The 22885-nt window shown below is 39.4% G+C and overlaps 1 protein-coding gene across 3 annotated transcripts in view; it reads left to right on the forward strand.

Annotated features, from left to right (window-relative positions):
- Positions 1-19956, forward strand: part of TPD52L1 (TPD52 like 1) — a 102413-nt gene extending 82457 nt beyond the window's left edge. The window contains exons 4-7 of one of the 3 annotated variants that reach the window (XM_047860190.1): positions 5751-5852; positions 11622-11660; positions 14589-14649; positions 19309-19956. In XM_047860190.1, the coding sequence (XP_047716146.1) occupies positions 5751-5852; positions 11622-11660; positions 14589-14649; positions 19309-19437 (331 nt within the window). In that variant the 3' untranslated portion in view covers positions 19438-19956. The remainder of the gene's footprint in view (positions 1-5750; positions 5853-11621; positions 11661-14588; positions 14650-19308) is intronic. The other 2 variants (XM_047860191.1, XM_047860192.1) reach the window with 2 other exon arrangements.
- The last annotated feature ends 2929 nt before the right edge of the window (positions 19957-22885 follow it).

Consider the following 22885-nt stretch of genomic DNA (forward strand, 5'->3'; position numbering starts at 1 on the left):
ATGTTAATGAAGGATCTTGGCATATTTTAGCCTGCGGTAGGATTCAAAGAGGAATAGGACTGAATGATAGAAATAATTGTATAGCAGACTGAAATTATCTCCTTTATAGAAAGATAACCATGCAGCAGCAAGTAAAAAGATCATCTGTAAACTGGGGTTTGTTGTTGCTGTTGTTTTTGTCATAGTTTGTATGGCTTTGATTTGGAAGCTAAGAACATACACCAAAAATTCCTGCCACCTCCTTTTGTCGTTGTTGTTGTTGCTGCCGCTGGGGTTTTTGTTGTTGTTTGTTCTCTGCTGCTTTTTTGTGTTGTCTTTAGACTTTAAAGAGGCACGGACGGGGGAGGTGGGTGGTTTTGGAGTGTTAGAGGTAGGGAGGCGACCAGAGGAAAAATTGAATCTCTTCTTAAGGGATTCAGACATGCGACGTTCTTGTGGGCTATTCAAGCTGATAAGCTTCATTTCAGTGAGTGTTCAGCCTTTGCTAACCCCTGACATTTCCCCACTAATAAACCCTTCTGAGTTGTACCACAGACCAAATGGTGGGGCTGCCAAGAGGAGAAGGTTTGGGGAAGGAAATCCTTTTGGAACAATTAATAACTCCATCCTACATAAAGAGGAGTAAAATTCAGCATTAAGAAAACTTGAATTGAGCATGTGATTTACTTGCTCTTTGATTTTTGTGCTTCTAAGACTTCCAAACCATTATAATCAATAATGATCATTCCCTCTTTTTTATGAGAAGCTGTTGTAGCACCGTGGAGTTTGGAAGTGCCAGAGAAGATTAAAGACCTCATTTCAAAAGATACACATAGTCAATGTCTTAGACAGCTGTTTATTCTGCTTACCTTTCGGCTTTTATCTTATCACAGAAGGCAGGAAGTAGACTCTTTCAGGTTTAAGTGATAACTATATTTTGGTAGTGTTTAGGGAAACTTCCAAAGAAAATAAGCCTCAAAACTTTGGTGTCTTTGGGGAGACGTGCATGGGCCACTGTTAAAATAATAATCTTTTTAAAATCCCATAACAGAAAGTATACCTGTGCTATAAAATATCTTCTTGTAAAAAGACTGTTGAATTAAAAAAAAAATTAATGTTTATTTTTGAGAGAGAGAGAAAGAGAGAGCAGAAGCACGGGAGGGGCAGAGAAAGAGGGAGACACAGAATCTGAAGCTGGCTCCAAGCCCTGAGCTGTCAGCACAGAGCCCAAAGAGGGGCTCAAACTCATGAACTGCGAGATCATGACCTGAGCCAAAGTCGGATGCTTAACCGACTGAGCCACCCAGGCACCCCAAAAGACTGTTGAATTTTTAAAATTTACTTCTATTTGTGTGTAAAAAAATACTTTAAATCAAAACATTGTAGAACACCTGCTTTCTTCTTTTGATTAACACTACTTTCAAATCAGTAAGACATGACAAGATGAACTGTGTGAAAAGTCAGCAGAATCCCTTTTGGCTGGCTTGCAGAGAACCTTACTCCTCACTACTGATAACCTCCTGGTCAGTGCACCAGCCAAACAGTTAACCTGTCCTGGCATTAACTGCTATCCATTCCTTAAAGAAAATGTGGCATATATACATATACAAAGGAATATCATTCAGCCATGACCAGGAAGGAAATCCTGCCTTGAGACACTACAGATAAACCTTGAGGGCATTATGCTAAGTGAAATAAGTCAGACAGAGAAGGACAGATACTGCATGGTATCAGTTGTACATGGAATCTAAAAATCATTTTTTTTTTAAGTCAAATTTTTGGAAGCAGAGAGTGGAAGGGTGGTGGCTAGGCACAATGGTGTGGGGAAAATAGAGAACGTTTGGTAAAAGAACACAGACTTCCAGTTATAAGATGACTAAAATTCTGAGGATCTGATGTATAAAAGAGTGACTCTACTTGATAACTGTATGGTACGACTGAAATTTGCAAAGAGAGTAGGACTTCAATATTCTCACCAAAATATATATATATATAAACATGTGAGGTGATGGATGTGTTAATTAACTAAGTGGGAGGAATTCTTTCACAATGTGTATGTATATCAAATCATCACGGTGTACGCGTTAAATATCTTACAATTTTATTTGTCAGTTATACCTTAGTAAAGCTGAAAAAAAAAAAAAAACTCTACCCATCCCAGCCAGTCTCTGAAAAGTAAAGCCTGTGTTCCTGTTGACTTTCACTGAGAAATAGAAATTTTACTTGTACACTAAATAAAAAATCTCCCAGTAAGAAGTCTTCGGTGAGTTAAAGTGTGAGCTGCTCTGTGCTATCTACACTTTTGTCAAAGAAAGGTTCAGCACTGGACCAGATTCCAGCCTTGTTGGGAACTGCAGGTTCCTATAAGGCCGATGTTTGTCAGAATGGCTTTAGAGCACAGGAGGACACATTTCCCTTCCCACATCTTAAGGCTTCCAAGTGCCCTCCCCCAGAGTCAAGAGCTTCACAGTGGGAAGTACTGACTCTGCATCTGTAGCTGAAGTCTGGGAATCAGCCTGGACTCTATTTCCTTCCGTTGGCCCCGTGTGGTTCTTGCTCTAGTGTATTCAGGCACTGGGGACACAGCAGTGATGGACAAGATGTGGTCCCTGCCCTCAGGAAGTTCAGGCAGGTCACAGAGACAGATTTCAAAACCATAATTGCAACATGGTAGAAAAAATGTTCGGAAAGAGCTGTGCAAAGGGGTCATAGGAACACAGAGGAAGGGCACATAACACAGACTTCTTGGAGCATGTATTCCCAATTTTTCTGCCTCCTGGCACATCATTGACAACAAGCTGAGGGTACCTTAATATTTTGACTTTTTTTTAAAGTTTATTTATTTATTTTTGAGAGAGAGAGAGCGCGCACACACACACACACACACACACACACACACACACCAGAATATGGGGGAGGGGCAGAGAGAGAGGGGGAGAGAGAGAATCCCAAGCAGGTTCCACATTATCAGCCCAATACGGGGTCTATCCCACGAACCGTGAGATCATGACCTGAGCCGAAATCAAGAGGAGGACACATAACCAACTGAACTACTCAGGCGCCCCATTTTGACTTTTATTTAAGGAAAATATATTAGTCTCCTATTTCATCAGTTATGTAACTCAGCAATGTGTAACTTCTATTTAGCTTAAAATAAGAGACATAATCTAAAATGCTAAATACCCATTTCCATTTAAATTACAAGGTTGTCAAGTCAATTATAAGGTTGGTGTTTAAGTTGTTTTTCATTATTTGCATATAGTGAATGTAATTTTATGTGATAGGGTTGAAAATCAGTTTTAAGTATTAGTAGTACAAACTGTGTGCCAAATTCCATGCCACAATAAAGGGAGTAAATTGTAAGTATAACGACATCCTTGGGAGTTTTTAGTGGCCTGACAGGAGGGTCTTTTCCAAGACGTGGGTGCCTCGCATCTAGATAGGTATGTATATTACTTCATTCAATCTTAAGATGGAGCCCAATCAGGATGCAGTGTAAGGTTACAGGATCTGTGCAGTGCGAAGTTCCGGAGGGACCTTTCTCTTACACTGTGAGTGGTACTTCTTAGAGCTTTTAAGTGCTCTGAGCCCAATGGCCTATTTCTCATGGGGTCCCTGGTTCCTTTGTTCTGGGAAACCACTTCTTCACATAGAACCCCCTGACACTGCCCACCCCCTCTACATCTCTTTCCCTCAATTATTGGTCTCTATGTAATGTATGTGGGATGGCTAGTAATTGTTTTCAAGAAATGTGGTAGTTAGTCTGGGGAGGAGAGGTATAAAAATGTGGGAAAAGAGGCACATCTTAGAATTCTTGAAATGCATTACCATTTATCTCCACAAATACTGGAGCTGATATAACTCACCTTCGAATGTGTGACGTCTCCAAAGCAAGAAGACGTTCTGAAGGAAGGAAGGCGCCCTGGTCCTAGCCTTATCCCTGTCTTTAAAAAGTCACACAGTTGTTCTGGGCCCTGATCCCATCATCTGTAGTCTGAAGAAATTGGGCTCCAATGCCTTTCAGATTTAACATTATTAAATTCTCAGGAATAAAGAGTTAACAGTCTTAAAAATCTCTCTTCAACACTCCTTTGAGCTCTCCATATGTTTGAATTTAAACTGAAATTGCACATAGGTATAGAGTTGCATTTTTTCATGATGAAGACTTAAATGCCACTTGTATTTCACTGAAGTACTCAGATTCCTGTATATACCCACCATATATTTTGCTACAGAAGTGTTTAAAGCATAAAGTAGCTACTAGCACTTACTGCTTACTATATGCACTTCTCTCTGACTAGGTCTTTTATGTTTAAAATAAGCCCTCAAATTCAGAATATGATACACAAGTGTTCAAAAGTCACCTCATCTCTAAATTCAAAGCATTCTCAAATATATCAAGTTAAACTTCATGGAACAGTTTACAAGAAAATTAAATATTTGCTCTAACTGCAAAAAATTCCTGTGGAAATGCAGAAGCAATGCAAGAAGGAATTCTCTAACTAATACCCAGTCCCAGCCTCATGCAAAGGTCACAGGTCGTGCAGGGTATTTCTTTACTTTTCTCTTGTGTCACCTTTCAGGCCTTACAGACTCACAGTCTTCCTAAAGATGCAGGTTTTGGTCCTTTTAATTCTTCAAAGTGGGGCATGTCACAATACAACAAAATCCTTTTTCTTGGAAAATTTGATGGGATCACATGGCAGAGTGGCTAGAGCAGAGGTTTTAAGGCAAGATTTGGCCTGGTAAGTTCAAGGACTGGCGAGGAAGTCAGTGATGGAGCAGAATGAGCAGATAGAAAGAGGACCAGCTTGGGTGCAATCATCGTGAGGCCTGTTGCATGGACTTTGATTTTGACTCTGAGTCCTCGAGGTATCAGTCAAGTGGGAACATAGGCTTATCAGTCAAGTGGGAACATAGGCTTATTATGAACAGATAATTGCAGTATTATATTTCTAAAACTGTAGTGACTTTTTTAGAAAAAGTCACTACAGTATCCTAAGATCATGTGTCCTCCTTATTCCCAGCTATGAGTATTAGAAAAATAAGCTAAATACTAGTTGTATTTTGCCCTTTTCTGATTAATTTTACCCACTTGAACAATAAAAGCTAAGTCTTCACGTTGAAATATACATTTTCTAATTTCTGTGTTATTTTTGGTGGCTAACTGTTTACTTGCAAGGGTCTCTTTTTGCAGAGTTAAAACACACACTTCTTTAAGAATAACTCTGTACTTTCGGAGCACGTCTACTGCTTGTGATCACACATCTGATCTGCACATTCAGATCTGTACTTGAATATGAATATTTTTCCTGAATTCAGATTTAATGGTCTGACTTTTCCATTGATAAGTAGCAGCCAACCCATCATCCCCAAACAATGAATAGAATCAGTAACTGCTGTGGATCATCTTCCTAAATCTGTTTAGAAAAGGAGAGTTTATTCTTCTTTTTTTTAATGTTTATTTATTTATTTTGAGAGAGAGAGAGAGTGTGAGAGCACATGCAAATGGCAGGGGGGTGGGAGTGCTGGGGGAGAGAATCCCAGGCAGGCTCGGAGCTGTCAGTGCAAAGCCTGACGCGGGGCTCAAACTCACAAACCCTGAAATCATGATCTGAGCCAAGAACAAGAGTCAAATGCCTAACTAACTGAGCCACTCAGGTGCCCCTAGAAAAGGAAAATTTCAAAGTAAGGAAGCAGAAGGATGGTGAATGTTCTGTAGGTGATCATGACATATAAACTCTATTTCTATTGTTCTGTTTTACTTCTAGCTACAAGAAAACACATGAAACCCTGAGTCACGCAGGGCAGAAGGCAACTGCGGCTTTCAGCAATGTTGGGACGGCCATCAGCAAGAAGTTTGGAGACATGAGGTACCATGGGAAAGAACCTTGGGAATGACGCTAAGCCTTTGGCCTTCTGAGGGAAGGGAAACTTTCTCATTGGCCAGTCTTCCTAATGCATTCTTTTTTAACTGGATTAAAATTTTTATGTGGCTGGTAGTGATAGTGACTAAGATAAAATTTTTAATGGAAAGTCTTCTGCCCCAAAGTCGGGTTAGTGAGCCTGGTCCCAAAGATGCCCTCTCCATTAGGACATGACCTAGTAAAAATGGAAGATACAGGGTTCCTTTAATGATTAGTAATTAGTAATAATTAGTAATTAGGGAGGATTTCAGAAGAATGCAGCACACACAGAATTTTATTCATTAAAATTTAAACAGTAAGTTAAATATGTATTCAATGGAGTATGCTTTGATAAACTATTCTAGGTTTCATTTTTGTATACATTCATTCATCTAGCATATTTTTTCTATGCTAAATATTACATATTTATTCTGTTTTTCCCAAAAGGTACCATGGTAGATAGTCCTTGCATAATTTGGTTATTCTCAGTATGTCATTATCATATAAAGTTAGGGTGAACATCAAGATTTTGAACTAAGAAATAAATGTCCTCACTATAGGCACCAGAAAAACAATGTAGTGTTGACCATTCTTATTTTTTATTATGTTTTCGCAAGTTATCTCATATAGTGTTGTTACTTTCATTTTTTTTTTGCTTGTTTAAATACCTATCAGTTTATTTTGAATTTGGCAATATGCTTAAGAAATTTTTCTTTATAAATCAATTTTATTTTTCTCCCTAGAAATCAAATTCATTTTTAAAAAACTTTTGAAGTATACATTTTAAATTTCTTTTAAAAAAACTATGCATATTATTTCACTGGATTCTTTAAACTATTACTTTCTTTATTACTCTGCAACTTTGCTGCTTGCAGATGAATATTTATATCTTTGTGTTTATTTTGTTCAGAAATAAACTTTACTGGATTGTGCCAAGTATTCATGTGCTATCTTAACAAGTTGGCATTCATGAGGCTAGAGTTAAGTACATAGCATGAATCTGAGTACATTGTTTTATATTCATATTTATTAATAATGCAGTAATGAAAAGCAACTGAAATTTTTCAGAGGCTGCATGTGATGAATGGATAAACCTTCTGGATTATTAATTAACCCCATTATTACAAATAAAATTTGTTGTCTTGTTAATGGCATTAAAACATTTATCTAAACTAATTAAATAATTTTTCTAAACAGAAAATACCCTATTACCTGTTTTAGCCAGGAAAATACATTGTGCCACGTTTATAAAATTTGTTCTCCACATACTTAGTTGAAACCTTTCACTGGAACACTAGGACCGCTGGAGTGTTATTTTCTCCAACTTGAGAGGACTTTATGAACACCTCTGATGCCTGTTTAAAGTGCATATTTCCATATTCCGCCTCTTGGAGATTATGCCTCAGTAGGTCTTGGGTGGACTTTAGGGATCTGCATTTGTAACAAGCTCTTAAGTGGTTCAACTTTAGGTGGTCAGGTTATGAGGAAGCCACATTCACTTAGCTCACCTGTACCCAGGTGTTCTGTTATGAAAGGGGGTAAGAGTGACAATATCATCAGGTCATTATAAAAGTTGTAGAAGAGGGGCGCCTGGGTGGCGCAGTCGGTTAAGCGTCCGACTTCAGCCAGGTCATGATCTCGCGGTCCGTGAGTTCGAGCCCCGCGTCCGGCTCTGGGCTGATGGCTCAGAGCCTGGAGCCTGTTTCCGATTCTGTGTCTCCCTCTCTCTATGCCCCTCCCCCATTCATGCTCTGTCTCTCTCTGTCCCAAAAATAAATTAACGTTGAAAAAAATTAAAAAAAAAAAAAGTTGTAGAAGAGAGTCTGCCGTGTATTAAGCACTCAATAAATGTTAGGGTTTTTTTTTTGTTTTAGTTTATTTATTTACAGAGACAGCCAGGGTGAGTGGAGGAGGGGCAGAGAGAAGGAGAGAGAGAAAATCCCAAGCAAGCTCCATGCTGCTAGAGCAGAGCCTGATGCAGGGCTTGAACCCATGACCTGAACCGAAATCAAGAGTCGGATGCTTAACCAACTGAGCCACCCCTGCTAGTTTTTATCCTTACTAAGTGACTGTCTCTGTTACAAGTGACCCCCACAAGATGGCAGTTAGGAAATGTACATTAACAGGAGTGCACTGTATTTTGTAAAGGTTTTGGTAGTTTTCCTAAGTAGAAAAGAATGAAGACTGTTTCACATACGTAATATGTTAACCTATTCATGTTCATACGCTAATTGGGTATGACATCAAGGTTGTGTTAACTTGTTTTTCTTGTTTCAGTGTAGATTTGTTTTAGGGTAATGGATAGTCTATTTCCCAGAAGTTCCCAAACTTTTCATTAATTGTTTCTCTATATAGAGGATACAACACTTTCATTCTAAACTGTGGCTAAAAATGTTAGTTAATGTAGCCTATGTTAGTGGAGACTCAAATGTGGTCCTGTAATATGTTGTAGACTTTGCAAACTTAGGACCTATATTTTTCCCAAACTATAACTCTAACATTAAATATAATTGCAGGTAAGTCCCTGTGAAATCAACAAGTTTTATGAAAAATTTTTAGTCTTAAATTATGCTAGAACAAATAATATATGTGAAAGTCATATTTGAAAAGTACTTAAATTTAGTGTAATAAAGATTCTTAAATGAGTAAGATTTTATTTTTCGTTTAAATTAATTTGCTAATTTATAAAATAATAGTAGATAAATTTTAAAAATTTATCACATTTTACTTTGAATACCTTTTTAATTTAAAACATCGTATTCTCTGGGGCTCCTGGGTGGCTCAGTCAGTTAAGTGTCTGACTTTGGCTCAGGTCATGATCTCAAGGTTTGGGAGTTCAAGCCCCCTGTTGGGCTCTGTAATGACAGCTCAGAGCCTGGAGCCTGCTTTGGATTCTGTGTCTCCCTCTCTCTGCTCCTTCCCCACTCACACTCACTCTCTCTCTCAGAAATAAATAAAACATTAAAAATTTTTTTAAATATCATATTATCCTATATTCTTGTTAGTTACACCGTAAAATTTTCTTGTGTGTTCTGGGAAAAAGTTTCTGAACTTGTTCAAAAAGATTGCCAGCAATATTCAGATCCTGGAAAGAAAAAGAGTACCTCTCAATTTTTTTTTTTAGTTTATTTATTTATTTTGAGAGGTAGAGAGAGAGAGTGTGAGTGGGGTAGAGGTGGCAGGGGAGGGGATGGTGGGGGAGAGAATCTCAAGTGCTAAAAGCACAGCATCCAATATGGGGCTCCATCTGAGGAAGCGTGAGATCATGACCTGAGCCAAAATCAAGAGTTGGACCTTAACCAACCTAAGCTCCCCTTAAATTGATATGTTTTCTAAAAACAAGTCATATTTTTCAAGCTAAGATTCTCCTTTTATCGTGATTGACATTGCCTGAAGTCCCCATAGCCCCATCAATGGAACTGCCCCCCCTTCTCCACCTGTAAAATAACATTGTTAATAGATGGCTACCTAACTAAAATGCTTTCTGCAAAGTGAAAATGAGGACACATTTATGAAAGTACTCTGAAGAAATGCAAGCTCTTGGAATCATTTTGATAATAACACTGGCATCTTCTTGGAACTTCGCAGTTGTTTATTCAAATGGTGTGTGAACTAGTGGAGGTGAAATCTCTGGAGGAGGTATATACCTTAATAGAGTCCAACCATCTCTATAGATAGCTGTGAGAACAACAGAAGCACAACTTATAACAGGTTGGTAAAGTAATTGTGAAGACACATTAAAAAGTATACTCCAAAAGAGTAATATATGGAGTCGCATAGTCTTTGCTTTGGGGCTGAGAGAGGGGACAAAGGGCACTGTGGTCCTGTCTTTGCATCCTGATATGCTAACTCTGCTCCTGCTCTCTCCTGTGCTGCCTGGGCTGCAGGTCTCACTCCATCGGGTAAGCGCCGCCTCTGGGTCCCTGCCAGCTCCTTGGCTGTTCCCTTCTTTCCCAGAGCCCACTGCTTCCCTCACACCGTGGGTGTGCTTCAGCCAAAACACTAGATCTCTTTTCCTGAGAGTGTTCATGACCAGGAAATTACAGAGTACAGGGCATCTAATGGATTTGAATTTATTTAAGCACATATTTGTATCATTTCTGAGTCATTTACACCAGTTTCGCTTGCTGAGCAATCTCTTAGGAATCCCTTCCTACATTCCTAATCGTTCCTGCATTGGCAGGGGTCCTTAGAATTGAAAGAATTAAAAAAAAAAAAAAGCACAAATTGAGGTGTGTGTGTGTGTGTGTGTGTGTGTTTTAAATGTTTATTTATTTATTTAGAGGGAAATAGAGTGAGAGCAGGGGAGGGTCAGAGAGAGAGGGAGAGAGAATCCCAAACAGCCTCCATGCTATCAGCAAGGAGCCCGACTCAGGGCTCGATCTCACGAACCATGAGATTATGGCCTGAGTTGAGAGATTCTTGGCCTGAGTCACCAACAGTTGTGTGGTTTTATGAGACTTTAAAAAGTAAAATTGAGAAACAAAATTATTTTCTCTAGATTGTTGTTTTTCTGAAGTTCTTATAACTGTTTCTTATGTGGATGGTTTACCTTCAACTTTCTGTTCCTTCTGAAGAGGGGAAAGGTTACCAGAAGACCACTTATGATAGGAAATGTGCAGTTGTCCAGTTAAGCCTTCTGTTAGGTGAAATCTTATTACACACTTTTGAGGTAGGATATACTTTTGAGGGGGGGATTTTTTTTCCTAAGTAAACTGCCTGTATTTAAAGAGGTGAGTTAGATTAATAATGCTGATGAATTTCTTTTAGTAATTCTTTTTTAAACATAACTTCTGAGGAAATGTTTTGCCTATGGTTTCTAAGTGGAGCGTGTAAGTAAGATCATAAGTACCCCCTGAATTTCTTTGTCCTTTTCTTTCTGAGTTCGAGTAAAGTGCTGCCCATACTAATGACTTCAGTGGATATTGTTGGGGAAGGGTGAGGAGTTTGATGGCTTACTCTTATCTTCTTGGGAGGAGAGATGCAGGGATAGTGTTGGAAAGTGTGAAGGGGGAGCGCCATCCCAGGTAGTGTGACCCTGTAGTGCTCCCTCTCTCTGCCCAGCCTGATTTCTGAGTGGAACTCACAAAGGAATTACAGGCGATCAGAGAAAAGATGACTCAGCTACCATAGGATTAATAGAGAAGGCCGAAACCCTTAGAATTCTCAGAAATATTGGTATTTGTACCAGATGTCCTGGAATGGATACTGAAGTCCTTGCTCCCATGTTGAACTGTGCTGATGGTGTTTGCCTGCCATGTGTTTTCCTTGAATGTCTTATGTTAACTACATGTATTCCTCTGGAGAGTTTCTCTACAATGGAACAATTAGCTTTTACCTGCTGGGCTCTACTTCCTCAGTACAGCCCTTCCTCTCTTCCTGAACAGAAGGGAGGGGAGAGGGAGCTGGACCTAGAGAGGGTGTCCACGGGCTCCTGGGCGCACCTGAGGAAACCAGACATTCTCCTCATCCTCAAAGTTCCCAGCCCACAGAGAACCCACAGGAAGTAAAATAACATGCAACTTGAACAGTGTACTCTTCTTTATGCCCTTGAAAGCTGACCGTGGTCCTTCCTACCCAACGAAAACAAATGTCATCTTGGTGGGGTGGGCAAGGAATACTTCAGACAGTTGAAATTGCTGTTTTAAGAACTGTGAAGAGGGAGTTTCTCGTGTACTTATGTTGTGCTATCTTTTCTCTCTTTTTTTTTTCTTTTAATCTGCTTTTGCCCTGAAGCTACTCCATTCGCCATTCCATAAGTATGCCTGCTATGAGGTAATGTGTGTCAATTACTTTATATAATATCAATGCAAAATGTATGAAGTGTGACTTTATTGATATTTACTTTGTGGAGTTTTTCCCCCCCTCAATATGAAAGGAAATCCCATGACCTCCTGTATTCTCTTTTCTGATGGCCTTCAGGAGAAAAGGCTGAGGGTTCTACAGAAGGAGGGTATAATGGGCTTCTGCTTTTGACCACACTGGCTTAAATCCAGCCTCTTCTCATTTGTGTAATGTGAGACAAGTCACTTAACCTTCTCAACTTCCATTCTCTTATCTGTTCATTGGGAGGAATAAGACCCACTGCACATGTTGTGTGACACAAACCAAGTAACCTGTGTAGAGCACATTCTTAGCACTGGCCTGGACGAACACACCTGCAAAGGCGGAAGGACATTCTTTATTTCAGCAGAATTAAATGCAAGCCTGGGTGACAGTTTAAATGAAAGGAATAGGAGACCAGAGGGCTACGGTTTTAGAGAGGATATTAACAGGATTGTTTAAGGTAGATACTAAGGTGAGGTGTCTGTTGAATAATAAAATAATAAAAGTCATTAAAATTACTAACTGGATGGAAACCTCCGAGAAAGACATTCCCCACTTTGAGTTTGCATGGCTTAATTAGATAAAAGCACACTAATAGTAATAGGGCATGGAAGAATGAATGTCAGACTGGGGGTCAGAAGATGCAGATTGTAGCCCACTTCTGCCATAAATGAACTTGGCAGCCCTAGGAAAGTCACCTCAGTGATAGCAGTTTCTTCATATTTAAAGGAAGAGGCTAAAACCAGATTACTGCTTCCCCCACGATGCTTGCCGTGGGAGGGCTGCCGTGGGCTAGGCTGGCATGGTGGGGGGGGTGGGTTGTGGGAGATCAGGCCTCCAGGACCCTCCCCCACTACAGTCTGAACTATCCCCATGCTCCCTGCTTAATAGTGTATATTCATACCAAATCTGCATAGTTTGAGACCACCGAAGCCAAATTCTTTTGGGGTCATTTGTAGCTGTATATGACCTGATTAAATCTGAGGAAATAGCTTCTCCCTGTTCTCTAGCACACATCCTAGTGTAATTTAATTACAGGAATGTCTGTTTTATTATCCTGATGATGTTTCTTCCACACTGGGGTTGTATAGTTACTTGAGAAATTCAGCCGCAGTATTTGATTTCCCTAATTTGGTGGTAAATAGAAAGCATAGATTCAAGATTGCCTAGTCTATCTTTGAATGACTTGCTCCCTGTGGCATAAAAACACTCAAATTGAGTAGCACGTCCTGCAGCCCTGAGCTCCTTTACATGTCCAATTCTAAGTGTAGGTGTCCAAAGAAGGGCTTGCCAAAAATTAACATGGTTTTAGTCTATGAACCCATCTAGTGGCTTATGTAGTCCTCATGCAGATGTAGTCTTATTGGCTTATGCAGATGTAGTCCTCATGATCTTGCCTGAAATTAACTTAAAAAATTTTTTTACTCATCTAACATGTACCCATGAGGCATTAGGCTGAATTGTCTGACCACCGCAGGCCTGTTAACTGATCAGTGATAGGCAGGCATGTAAGCAGGCTTGCCCAAATAAAACCCACAGTGGAAGTAAAGTGCCAGTGAATGTATACTCTTGAGTCATTCAGATATAAATTTGTTAATATTTCATAATGAAACAGCAATATTATGGAGGATTACCCAAGAATTTGACTTATACTTGCATTATAGATAAGATGTGAGATCATAAGGCCCTGTAAACTCACTGTTCTTAATTCATACAGTATGAATGCAGATGCATTTCTGACCATCTGGAGTGTCACAGTTTCCGGAGATAATCTCTAACAAAGCCAAATGCACTCCAAAAACATATTATGTACATTAGTTTCCTCTTGATAGTATTAGAGCCATGCTTCACTCCACACCATACAAAGAAGCGCATATATTATAGCCATTCTCCCTTATAAAATTCCTCTAGGCCATTCCTTTTATTTCAGTTTTTTTGCACTCAAGACAGAATAACGGGCAGCTTATTAAAGTTAGTATCATTCGGTTGAGTTATTTGACTTGAAAATGATGACAGTCCTTGTGGCTGAGTGCTTACATGGATACAAGAATTCAGATACATTTTTAGTTCCTTCTTAGTTCCTGTTTCTTTAGTTAGGGATATCATTTTCAGTGGTCATGGTGTCATTAAATCATGATGTCATGTGGCCAAATCCAATATAGGAAGCCAAAAAGCACCAAATGAAGTATCTAACGCTTAAAGTAACAAGATGGTGTATATAGATTATTTAACACAATGAATGAGTCACAAATAAAATGTCAATAACTGAAAAGATTCTGTTTGGTAAGAGAACAAAAAGTATATCCTCTTTATGAGGAAAAACAATGAAAGCATTGATGTTCAGAAACACCACTTCATGAAAATTGACGAAGTGATTACCTTTTGAGGCATGGAAAAGAAAAATTTATGAGCCTTTTTTTTTTCCTGGAGCTATTTCTGTCTTCTCTCACATTTACTGAAATAAATAACTTTAAATTCCAGGGGAGACAACTCTAACACAACATTCTTCAGATAGACTTTCCATTGCTTACCAAAAAAAAAAAAAAAAAAAAAAAAAAAAAAAGTTGGAAAAAGGAGTACTGTGCTAGAAACAATTAGTAAATGACAAATTAAGCTATCACTCCTTTGACTCATTGGAAATGATTTCCGGTGCCCCTTGAAATTATTACAGTTGTGTCATTAACAAAATGCTGTACTATTTATTCTACAGTTGATTATCTGAATATTTTATCTAGAAAATGTCCATGTCAGGACATGACTGTGGTGCAGAGATGATGTTTACCAATAAGAACAGAAAGCCACGGTTTCTGCAACCAGCACAGTTGCTAAGACAGTGAGTCTTTGGGGCTGACCTCTCTTCTTTTTTTGTTATTTTAGGAATTCTCCTACTTTCAAATCATTTGAGGAGAGGGTTGAGACAACTGTCACAAGCCTTAAGGTACAGATGAAGTGAATTTTGTGTCGTTGGGTCCGTGAATCAGGACAGCATTAGTCACTGGTATGGTTAGTTCCGAAGGCAGGGCCTCCAGCATTTGGCGCAGCCAGGAAGGCAAACTTGCACAGAGTCCATCTTTTTCTTTCCATATGAATCTATCAATAAAACCAGTACTGAACGGTGTTGCTGTGCCCTCACAGAGTTGTTCATGTAAGCCGTTCAGGGGTGATTACTTTTGGAAGTGAACTGGGATTTGTGTTCACGTCTTGAACTAAGATTAGAACTAAGATTACTAAATTAGAACTTAGTGGTACCCCTCGAAAACAGGTATGTGAGACAGGATTGTGGATAGGATAAAGGATATGTGAATTCTGGATTTAGAATGCAAGTGGAAGGTCAGTAACAACTCAGAGCCCCTCCAGTTTACACACGGGCTAGCAATAGCAAACTTGACTCCACGTGTTATGCTGCCTTCCACCTCCTGTCAGACACCTAGACTTGTTTCCTCCATTCACACACTGAGCACAGCACAGCACAGCAGGATTATCATGGAGGTAAAATAAAGCTGAGTCACAAAATGCATAACTTTGTAATAATGCATTTGATTTCCAGGTTTAAACTGAAAATATGTCTGTTTCATGGGACGGGCTAAAAAATTTCATTTGAATATATTGTCTGAGCATAGGTAGGTTAGTCTACAGAGGAAGAAAGCACAAATAAAATCAATCTAGGCTTAAAAGATGGAGAACTTTCAAAACAGGAAAAATCACTGAAACTACTAAGATTGTTTATTTAAACAATGACTTAAATACATCTTGACGTTATTATCACTATTTTGTAGACCATCCATTTCTGTATTTCCCTAGCTGGGAAAATGAAGGATGCAGATGATCTTTAACCAGATCAAAAGCAGGTATATGCACATGCTGATTATCCAGCTGCCTCTGAATTCTCTGCCACCACATGCTGCCTGATAAGCCTGTGAGGCTGGAAGGTCTTCCTCCTATAGGATCTCGAAGAGTCTTTCCTCTTAGGGAAGGATCTTCCACACAGTCTTCTACTTCTACTTTATTTAGCCTGTGATTAGATGTTTATGACCCAAGAATGAGATTGTTACTCAGCATTTACCAGCAGTTTGTAGTTGTGTAATTCACTACCCCTCTTGTCAACATCATTGCTTATTGAGTGTATAGGGACCCGTAGGAGCCATTACAATTGCCCCCATGGGTAGGGAAAACTTTTGATAAGGAGGGCCAGTGTGGTTCCTTGAACATTTCTCTTGCTAAGATATCAAGTTTCAGAACAAAAGGTTCAGAAAATCCTAGGAGTTAATTTCTCGGCATTTGGTTCTCAGCCTCAGACAATCAAAGGGAGATGGATTCTGTTACTTGTTAGATAAGTTCTGACACAGGAGAAGTTGTACTTTTTAGGTTTTCTTTAGAAGAAGGAGATATGAAGAAGCAAAAGAAGAATAAAGAACAACCTATTTCCATTTGCTTTTAGGAAACTCTGGTAAGCTCGCAGCTCACATATCATTTGTTTGGTCCACACTCTGAGCTTCTCACTTTTCTCACTTCATGGGGATGGAAAGTGGAGAGCCTGCCTCCTCCTTCAGACAAGCACAGAACTAACTCAGCCGACTAGATACTAGCCTGTGTCAAGACTTTCTTAAAGTGGATTCTGTGTCTGCATGATTGTCCCTGGGTTTAACAAGACTCACATGCCACCCACTTCCTATGTCACAGTCAGTGCCTACTTCCTCTTTTTCTGCCCACCCAGGCAATGGAGAATAAGCAGCTAATAATTGTGCTTTGTGTAAAACTTCCCACTCATATTCAGTAATTGCAAATTGCTCATTCTTTTTTTCCTCCAGACTAAATAATACAGGTTTAACCCTTCTTTATCTAGTTTCTTTGCTGTATAGTTTACTTTTGTGTTCTAGATTTTCTTCAAAACTTCTGTAACTTTCTTCAGTTATGGATCGTGAGGCTGTTTCAGCTGACTCACAAATCAGTAAGGATGAATCAGTAAGGGCATTCCTTGCAGGTTTATAGTCTGCAGTTTCATTCACACACCGTGCTTTGGGCTTGATTTGTAAAACACCACACGAAAGGAGTCATGTTCATGTTTGTGTTCTGTTAGAAATAATGTTCTGCTGTGAAGAGAGGTCCGTTCTTGCATCTTCCAGCACAATCTGTCACACACCAGGTGGCATTTGTATCCAGTTGATTGTTCTTCCCTTTTTTTTTTTTTTACCAAGTTCTGTAGATAGTTTGATTTTCCATGAACATTTTCCCAATGCATCATAATTATGTAAAATTTAGTCCTTTTTGCCTACATCATTGATGGCATTACTTGATGACATATCAGCTGATTTCACCTGTACACTTTGTATTTCATCTAAAACAAACAAGCAAGCAGACCAAAACCCAGCTCCTGTGAAATCATATTTGTTATATTCTGCCATGTTCCAGTGAATAACCACATCCCTTCCAACCATTCTAATCACGTAACCTTCCAATCATTCTTCGAACCATGTCAACCACACCATATTTTTAGCACGCCTCTTTTTGATGAATACATTGCATGGCCTGATTTAAAACCTTAAAAAAAAAAGACAACATATACTTATTACTTCTTGGTGTCCTCTCAACCAGCCATTTTATTATTAGAGATTAGGAGGCCCAACACCATAATTCAAATAGAATTGTATGCAAACAGCATAGTTTTGGGGACAAAGTGACAAATGCTTGGATTAAGAGTCCAGAAGACGTTTATTGTTCACATCTTTGCTGAAGCAACTCCTCACCTAAAGTATTGCTGTGTGCACTCATTCAACCCACATGGTTAGGACACCCCTTTATTCCACTCAACCCACATGGGTAGAAAACCCCTTTATTTCATTCCCCTTTTTGCCAAATTTGCTTTATTTCAAAATGATTCCCTCCTTTATTTTTCTATTTTGATTTGAGAACATGAAGAGAGGAGAGGAGAGGAGAGGAGAGGAGAGGAGAGGAGAGAGGAGAGGAGAGAATGCAACAAAACCCAACAGAAAATATCAGTACTTGGTATTCACCTGATTCAAAACTGTGTGTGACTTCTGTTGCAAAACTGAATACAAATACAGTAAAGAGGAGAATGGGAACTATTAAGAGAGTAGATTACTCTTGTTTCTCTCTGGAAAGAAATAAACATAGTGAAAAAGTACCAAGTTGAAAGAACGCCTGCTTCTTCCCAGTGCTGAGATGACCCAGAGTGGGGGAGGAATCCATGCTCAGTGCCAGAGGTCTGCAAATGAAGGCCTGTGGGCCAAATCCAGCTGGTTGCCTATTTTTGAATGGCCTGTAAGCTAAGAATGGTTTTTATCTTTCTTAATGGTTGAAAAAAATCAAAGGAAGAATGCTATTTTGTGATGTGTTAAAATTACATGAAATTCACATTTCAGTGTCCATACATACAGTTTTCTGGGAAAGCAGCCATGCTCATTCATTTATGTGTTGTTTTTGGCTGCTTTGTACAATGGTTGATTTGAGTATTTGTGACAGAGACGATGTGATTCCTAAGCTTGAAATATTTATTATCTGTCACTTTCTGGAATGAGTTTTCTGACCCCAAGCGTGGTGGTAAATTCAACTTAGGAACTGAATTTAAAGAGGCAGAGAGGGATTTTAGTGACAATTGGAGAAAAGTGTGTGCTTGTTCTGCAATGATTAAACAGCTTTTAAAACCTGGTTAAGTTTTTTAAAGGGCAGACCAGGCAGGAAGCGGATACATCCCCCAGTGTGGCTTATGTTCCTGTGAGTGAGTGATCACTTTGGTGGCAGTGAGGAGTAGTCAGCATTTTGGGAAAAGCAACATTTTCTATTCTGTACCTTTCTTTTCTTAACGTGTTTTTCCATATTGTTAATAGTTAAAGGAAACCAATGTGACCATCAATAAGGCTTGCATTAAGCATTAAATATTCTTTCAAAGGACTTTTTATGAGGAGTTTTTCAAAATACTTTAACCATATTTCTTGTAAATTGATTTCTTCCTGTGTCTATTCTTATTACCAGTAACAAGTACATGAAAAGGGAGCCTCCTAAAGCATCATAACTTTGCATTTCAAGGGATATTCCTCCTATAAGGGCAACTGCCTAGAAAGATGTGAAGGGGCCAGTCCTGTCTACCTCTCAGAGCAGAGACCAGAAAGCATGTTCAATGCAGACGCTTTTCAAAACACATTTGTCAGGAATCCCGATCGCCTTGCTAAATCCCAGTAGAAAGCCTCAACTGAAGTCACTTAAGGATGTTCATACATTTTTTTAATTGAGGGAATTTATCTAAAATCCGGTTACATTTTGATTACATCTGTTCTCAGGGTGAATGTGTAGACAGTGTAAATCCACAGATCTGGATATGCTCCTGAAGGGATTGAGATTCTTAGATGTAGACGGGATAAAGAGGGCACTGCTAAAATTGTACAAAATTGTGGAGTTTTGGATCCTATCCCAGAACCCAAGTATAAATGGCATTCTAGCACTCTTAAAGGAAATTACTCTACACGCTTTACGTCCCTTCGCAAGAAAAAAAATATATTTCTGAGCTTGAGAGTAATCCGTTTTACAAGAACATTGCAGACCCGATGAACTAACGGCACGCTTGCGTCTCTGCCCATTTCAGACGAAAGTAGGCGGGGCGAACCACGGCGGTGGCAGCTTTGAAGAGGTGCTCAGCTCCACGGCGCACGCCAGCGCGCAGAGCTCGGGGGGCGGGCCCCGGCGGGCCGAGGAGGAGGAGCTGCAGTGCTAGGGCCGCCCCCTGAAGCCGCCGCCGAGCCCCGCCCCCGCCCAGCGCGCCCTCGGATGCGGCGACCAAACACCCACTGCGAAAAACCCAGGCCTTGACCTGTTCTTCGAATGGCCCCACCGCGGAGTTTCATAAAATGATTTCCATTTTGTATGTGTGCTAATGATGAACCACTTGACCATCACACTTAAGTATTCGTAGATTGTCATAATTTAAAATATCCCCACCTCAGCAGGTACACAATTGGCCATACCTTTGTCTTTGTGTAATTCAACATGTATTTCCCGTAGCTATTAATGACCTGCTTTGATTTTTGCTTGGACTTATGATGTGCATGTTTTTGAAGGCTGAGGGTGAGCACCCCTTTTCAGTTCAGTCACATGGGCGGGATGGAGCTCTTTCTGAGCAGTCTGCAGCCAGGGGATGGACTCACTGCAAGTTTCATCAAACTGCTTGTGATCGCCCTCACTTGCATCAATTATGTATGTTTATTTAAGCAATTAAAATCGATTTTAATGATGACTTTGAATTCTTAATTTCTTTAAGTTTTCAGGCTAGTACAAACTTTAAAAGGTGGTAGCTATGAATCTGCAGATGCTATTTTAAATCAACTTCTGCTAATTTGGTGTACATAAGAAGGTGTGTAGGTAATTACCCAGCGACCCTACCAATTCTAAAATTCTCTCTAATCTACATAGAGTAGGTTTTTTTGTTTTGTTTTGTTTTTTGTTTGTTTTTTTTACATAGAGTAGTATTTAACTCAGGTAAAGGAGATCTGAAAAGGGAGTAGCTAGAAACTGGGAGAAATAGTTCTTCAACCCCTTCCATTTTGCAAATTGCGCACATGAATGAAAAAAAGCATTGTATTAATACAATCGGATTTCTGCAGGAATTTTTACTTTCCACATCATACGCTTCTCTTTCCTTCTAAATGGGAACATACATTTGTTACTAAGTAGACACACATGCTACAGATGCAATTTTTAAGTGAATACAGAATTGACCTACTAAGAAAATTCATAATTTAATATATATATATTATCCATGCAATATATATTATATAATATTTGTTAGTGTTTATTCATTTTTAAATTTACTATTAGAGAGAAGTGGATATATGTGACATAGGGAAATAAAGCCAGTCTGAAAAATCCTATTCAAATGAATGGGGCAGGACAATGCATGCAGCCAACTGAAAATCAAGCTGCTTCAAAGCCATATAATCTCTGAGGCTTGGAATATTAGCAGAGGTAGGTATGGGGCTATAAATTTGAACCAGAGTGGACAAATGTGGACAAAGAAGCCCTGCCAGTAGGATCATTGGCATTTTCCCTAATTTTAAGCTTCCAGCATGTTGGTTGAAACTAAACCCTGTCCAGCTGCCTTGTGACTTGCTCACCCACTGCTGCATGTGGGTATCAATCTTCCTGTGCTCAATCTGCAGTTGCCTGGTGTGTTTGAACCTTTTATAAACTCACTTCTCGACCATACTCCCTTTGACCGCATTCAGCACACTGCACTGTATTAGAAAAAAGTTATGGTGCATAAACAAATATCTTCATTCACCAACTAATTTCTGCACACACAGGTCTCAGCCTTAAAATCTGAAAACCATATTCAAAGTGGATAGAAAAACAAGAAAATTAGTGTTAATGTCTTGAAGCTTCAAATATATTTTAGCTGCTTCTTTTAAACCATTCTTCAAAACTTTGGATTTCACCCATTTTATAAAAACTATATTCATGTCATGTCTACTAATTGAAAGGTTTTCTTTGATTACTATTCACTCTGATCTGGGAGTGATATAAGAGACAATGACACGAGTATCATTTTGTGATGTGTGAATAAGTCACATCACTCCAACTGAAATAAACCAGTTGTTGGTAGGTGGGTAGTCTTAGCGTAGAGGTTTCATTTCCTAATCACTCAAGAGCTGCCTGTTTCTGCCTCACTTTGCACGTGCAGGGTCATCCCAACTTGACTGGCCCTGGAGTTTCCCTATTATGTTCACATGCGGTAAAGTGTTTCCACAAGTGCTAAAAGGTATTCACACATGATGGATGTCATCTTTTACTAAAAAATCAAAATGACTTCAGGTCAACACCATGTATACAAAATTATAGTACAACAAAAAAATTCTCAATAACCTGGAATTCCAATATGAGTTGTGGTTACAAAATAAACTGGCTCTTCAAAAAAGTATGCAGTTCTATAAACTAACCATTTGCCACTTTTTAAAATGCTGTTGCTTGATGGAAAATATTCATGAATTTACTGTGCAAATTTATCTTACAACTCACATCTCATAAAGACTATGACCATTGGTAGGTAATGTCAACAAAGCAATCTGCATCTTACTCTAAATTATACATTTTCTTATAACGCTGTTCTCGAACTATAGAAAGCAGAGCTGCATGCTTTATTATGGAACGTCTTAATAGGCCACACCATTCATGGTGGTCAATGTGAAGAAAACACTGGAAACCTAGACTGCTGCTCTGTCACTGTTCATTGTTCCAAAAGTATCTGACAGCTTGAAATTTGTAGAACTTCACCACAAAACGGTGCATAAGCTTGTGCACTTATTATCAAGTTGGAGTGTGGATGGGTGTGGGAAAGGAAGATGGTGGGAAGATGAAAAAGTGATTTAAACATGAGATGTAATAAGACTGCTTCAAACCTGGTGTTCAGAGAACTTCAGACTATCATATGTGGCAAAATCTTATGTGTGTGTGTGTGTGTGTTTTAAGTTTATTTTTTGAGAGAGAAAGCACAAGCAGGGGAGGGGCAGAGAGAGGGAGAGAGAGGATGGCAAGCAGGCTCCACACTGTCAGCACGGAGCCCAACGCGGGGCTCAAACCCACGAACTGTGAGATCAAGACCTGAGCCGAAATCAAGAGCCCGTTGCTTGACCAACTGTGCCACCCAGGTGCCCCTCTTATGGTTACTTTTAATAATATCTAAGAATGGTAAAAATTCTTTACATGTCTTTTAGCTCATACCATAAAGAGTAGGTATCAAAGCAATCCAAAAATAACATAATCATAAATCTCCCCCCCAGAAATCATCCCAATCTCACTTTCAGTATGAAGACTGGCAAATTACTCAGGTAGAAATGCTGGGTACAGAGGATGCTCTTCCACAAGGCACTTTATCAGCCATTCATCTCCAAGCACACATCACCACGAGACTGAGATGAACAGGTTGGACATTCTGGTAGAACTGACAGTTTTCAAATAGAATTATGTAACAGCTGGTGAAATTCCAGTCCACAAGGGAAAAACAAAGGAACTATTTTTGAAAAAGGGCCCCCTCACCCACGCCTCCACGCCCCCAGGATCTAGGTAGGGAGAGCCAGGCTGAGAAGAGTCCCGTCTGTCTTCCCCTGCAGCCCTGCCTTTCCACCCTGTCCTCCTTTTGAGTGGGGTAGTCTCTCTTCCTAATTAGAAGG

This window comes from Prionailurus viverrinus, chromosome B2 (assembly GCF_022837055.1).
Source record: "Prionailurus viverrinus isolate Anna chromosome B2, UM_Priviv_1.0, whole genome shotgun sequence".
NCBI lineage: Eukaryota > Metazoa > Chordata > Mammalia > Carnivora > Felidae > Prionailurus > Prionailurus viverrinus.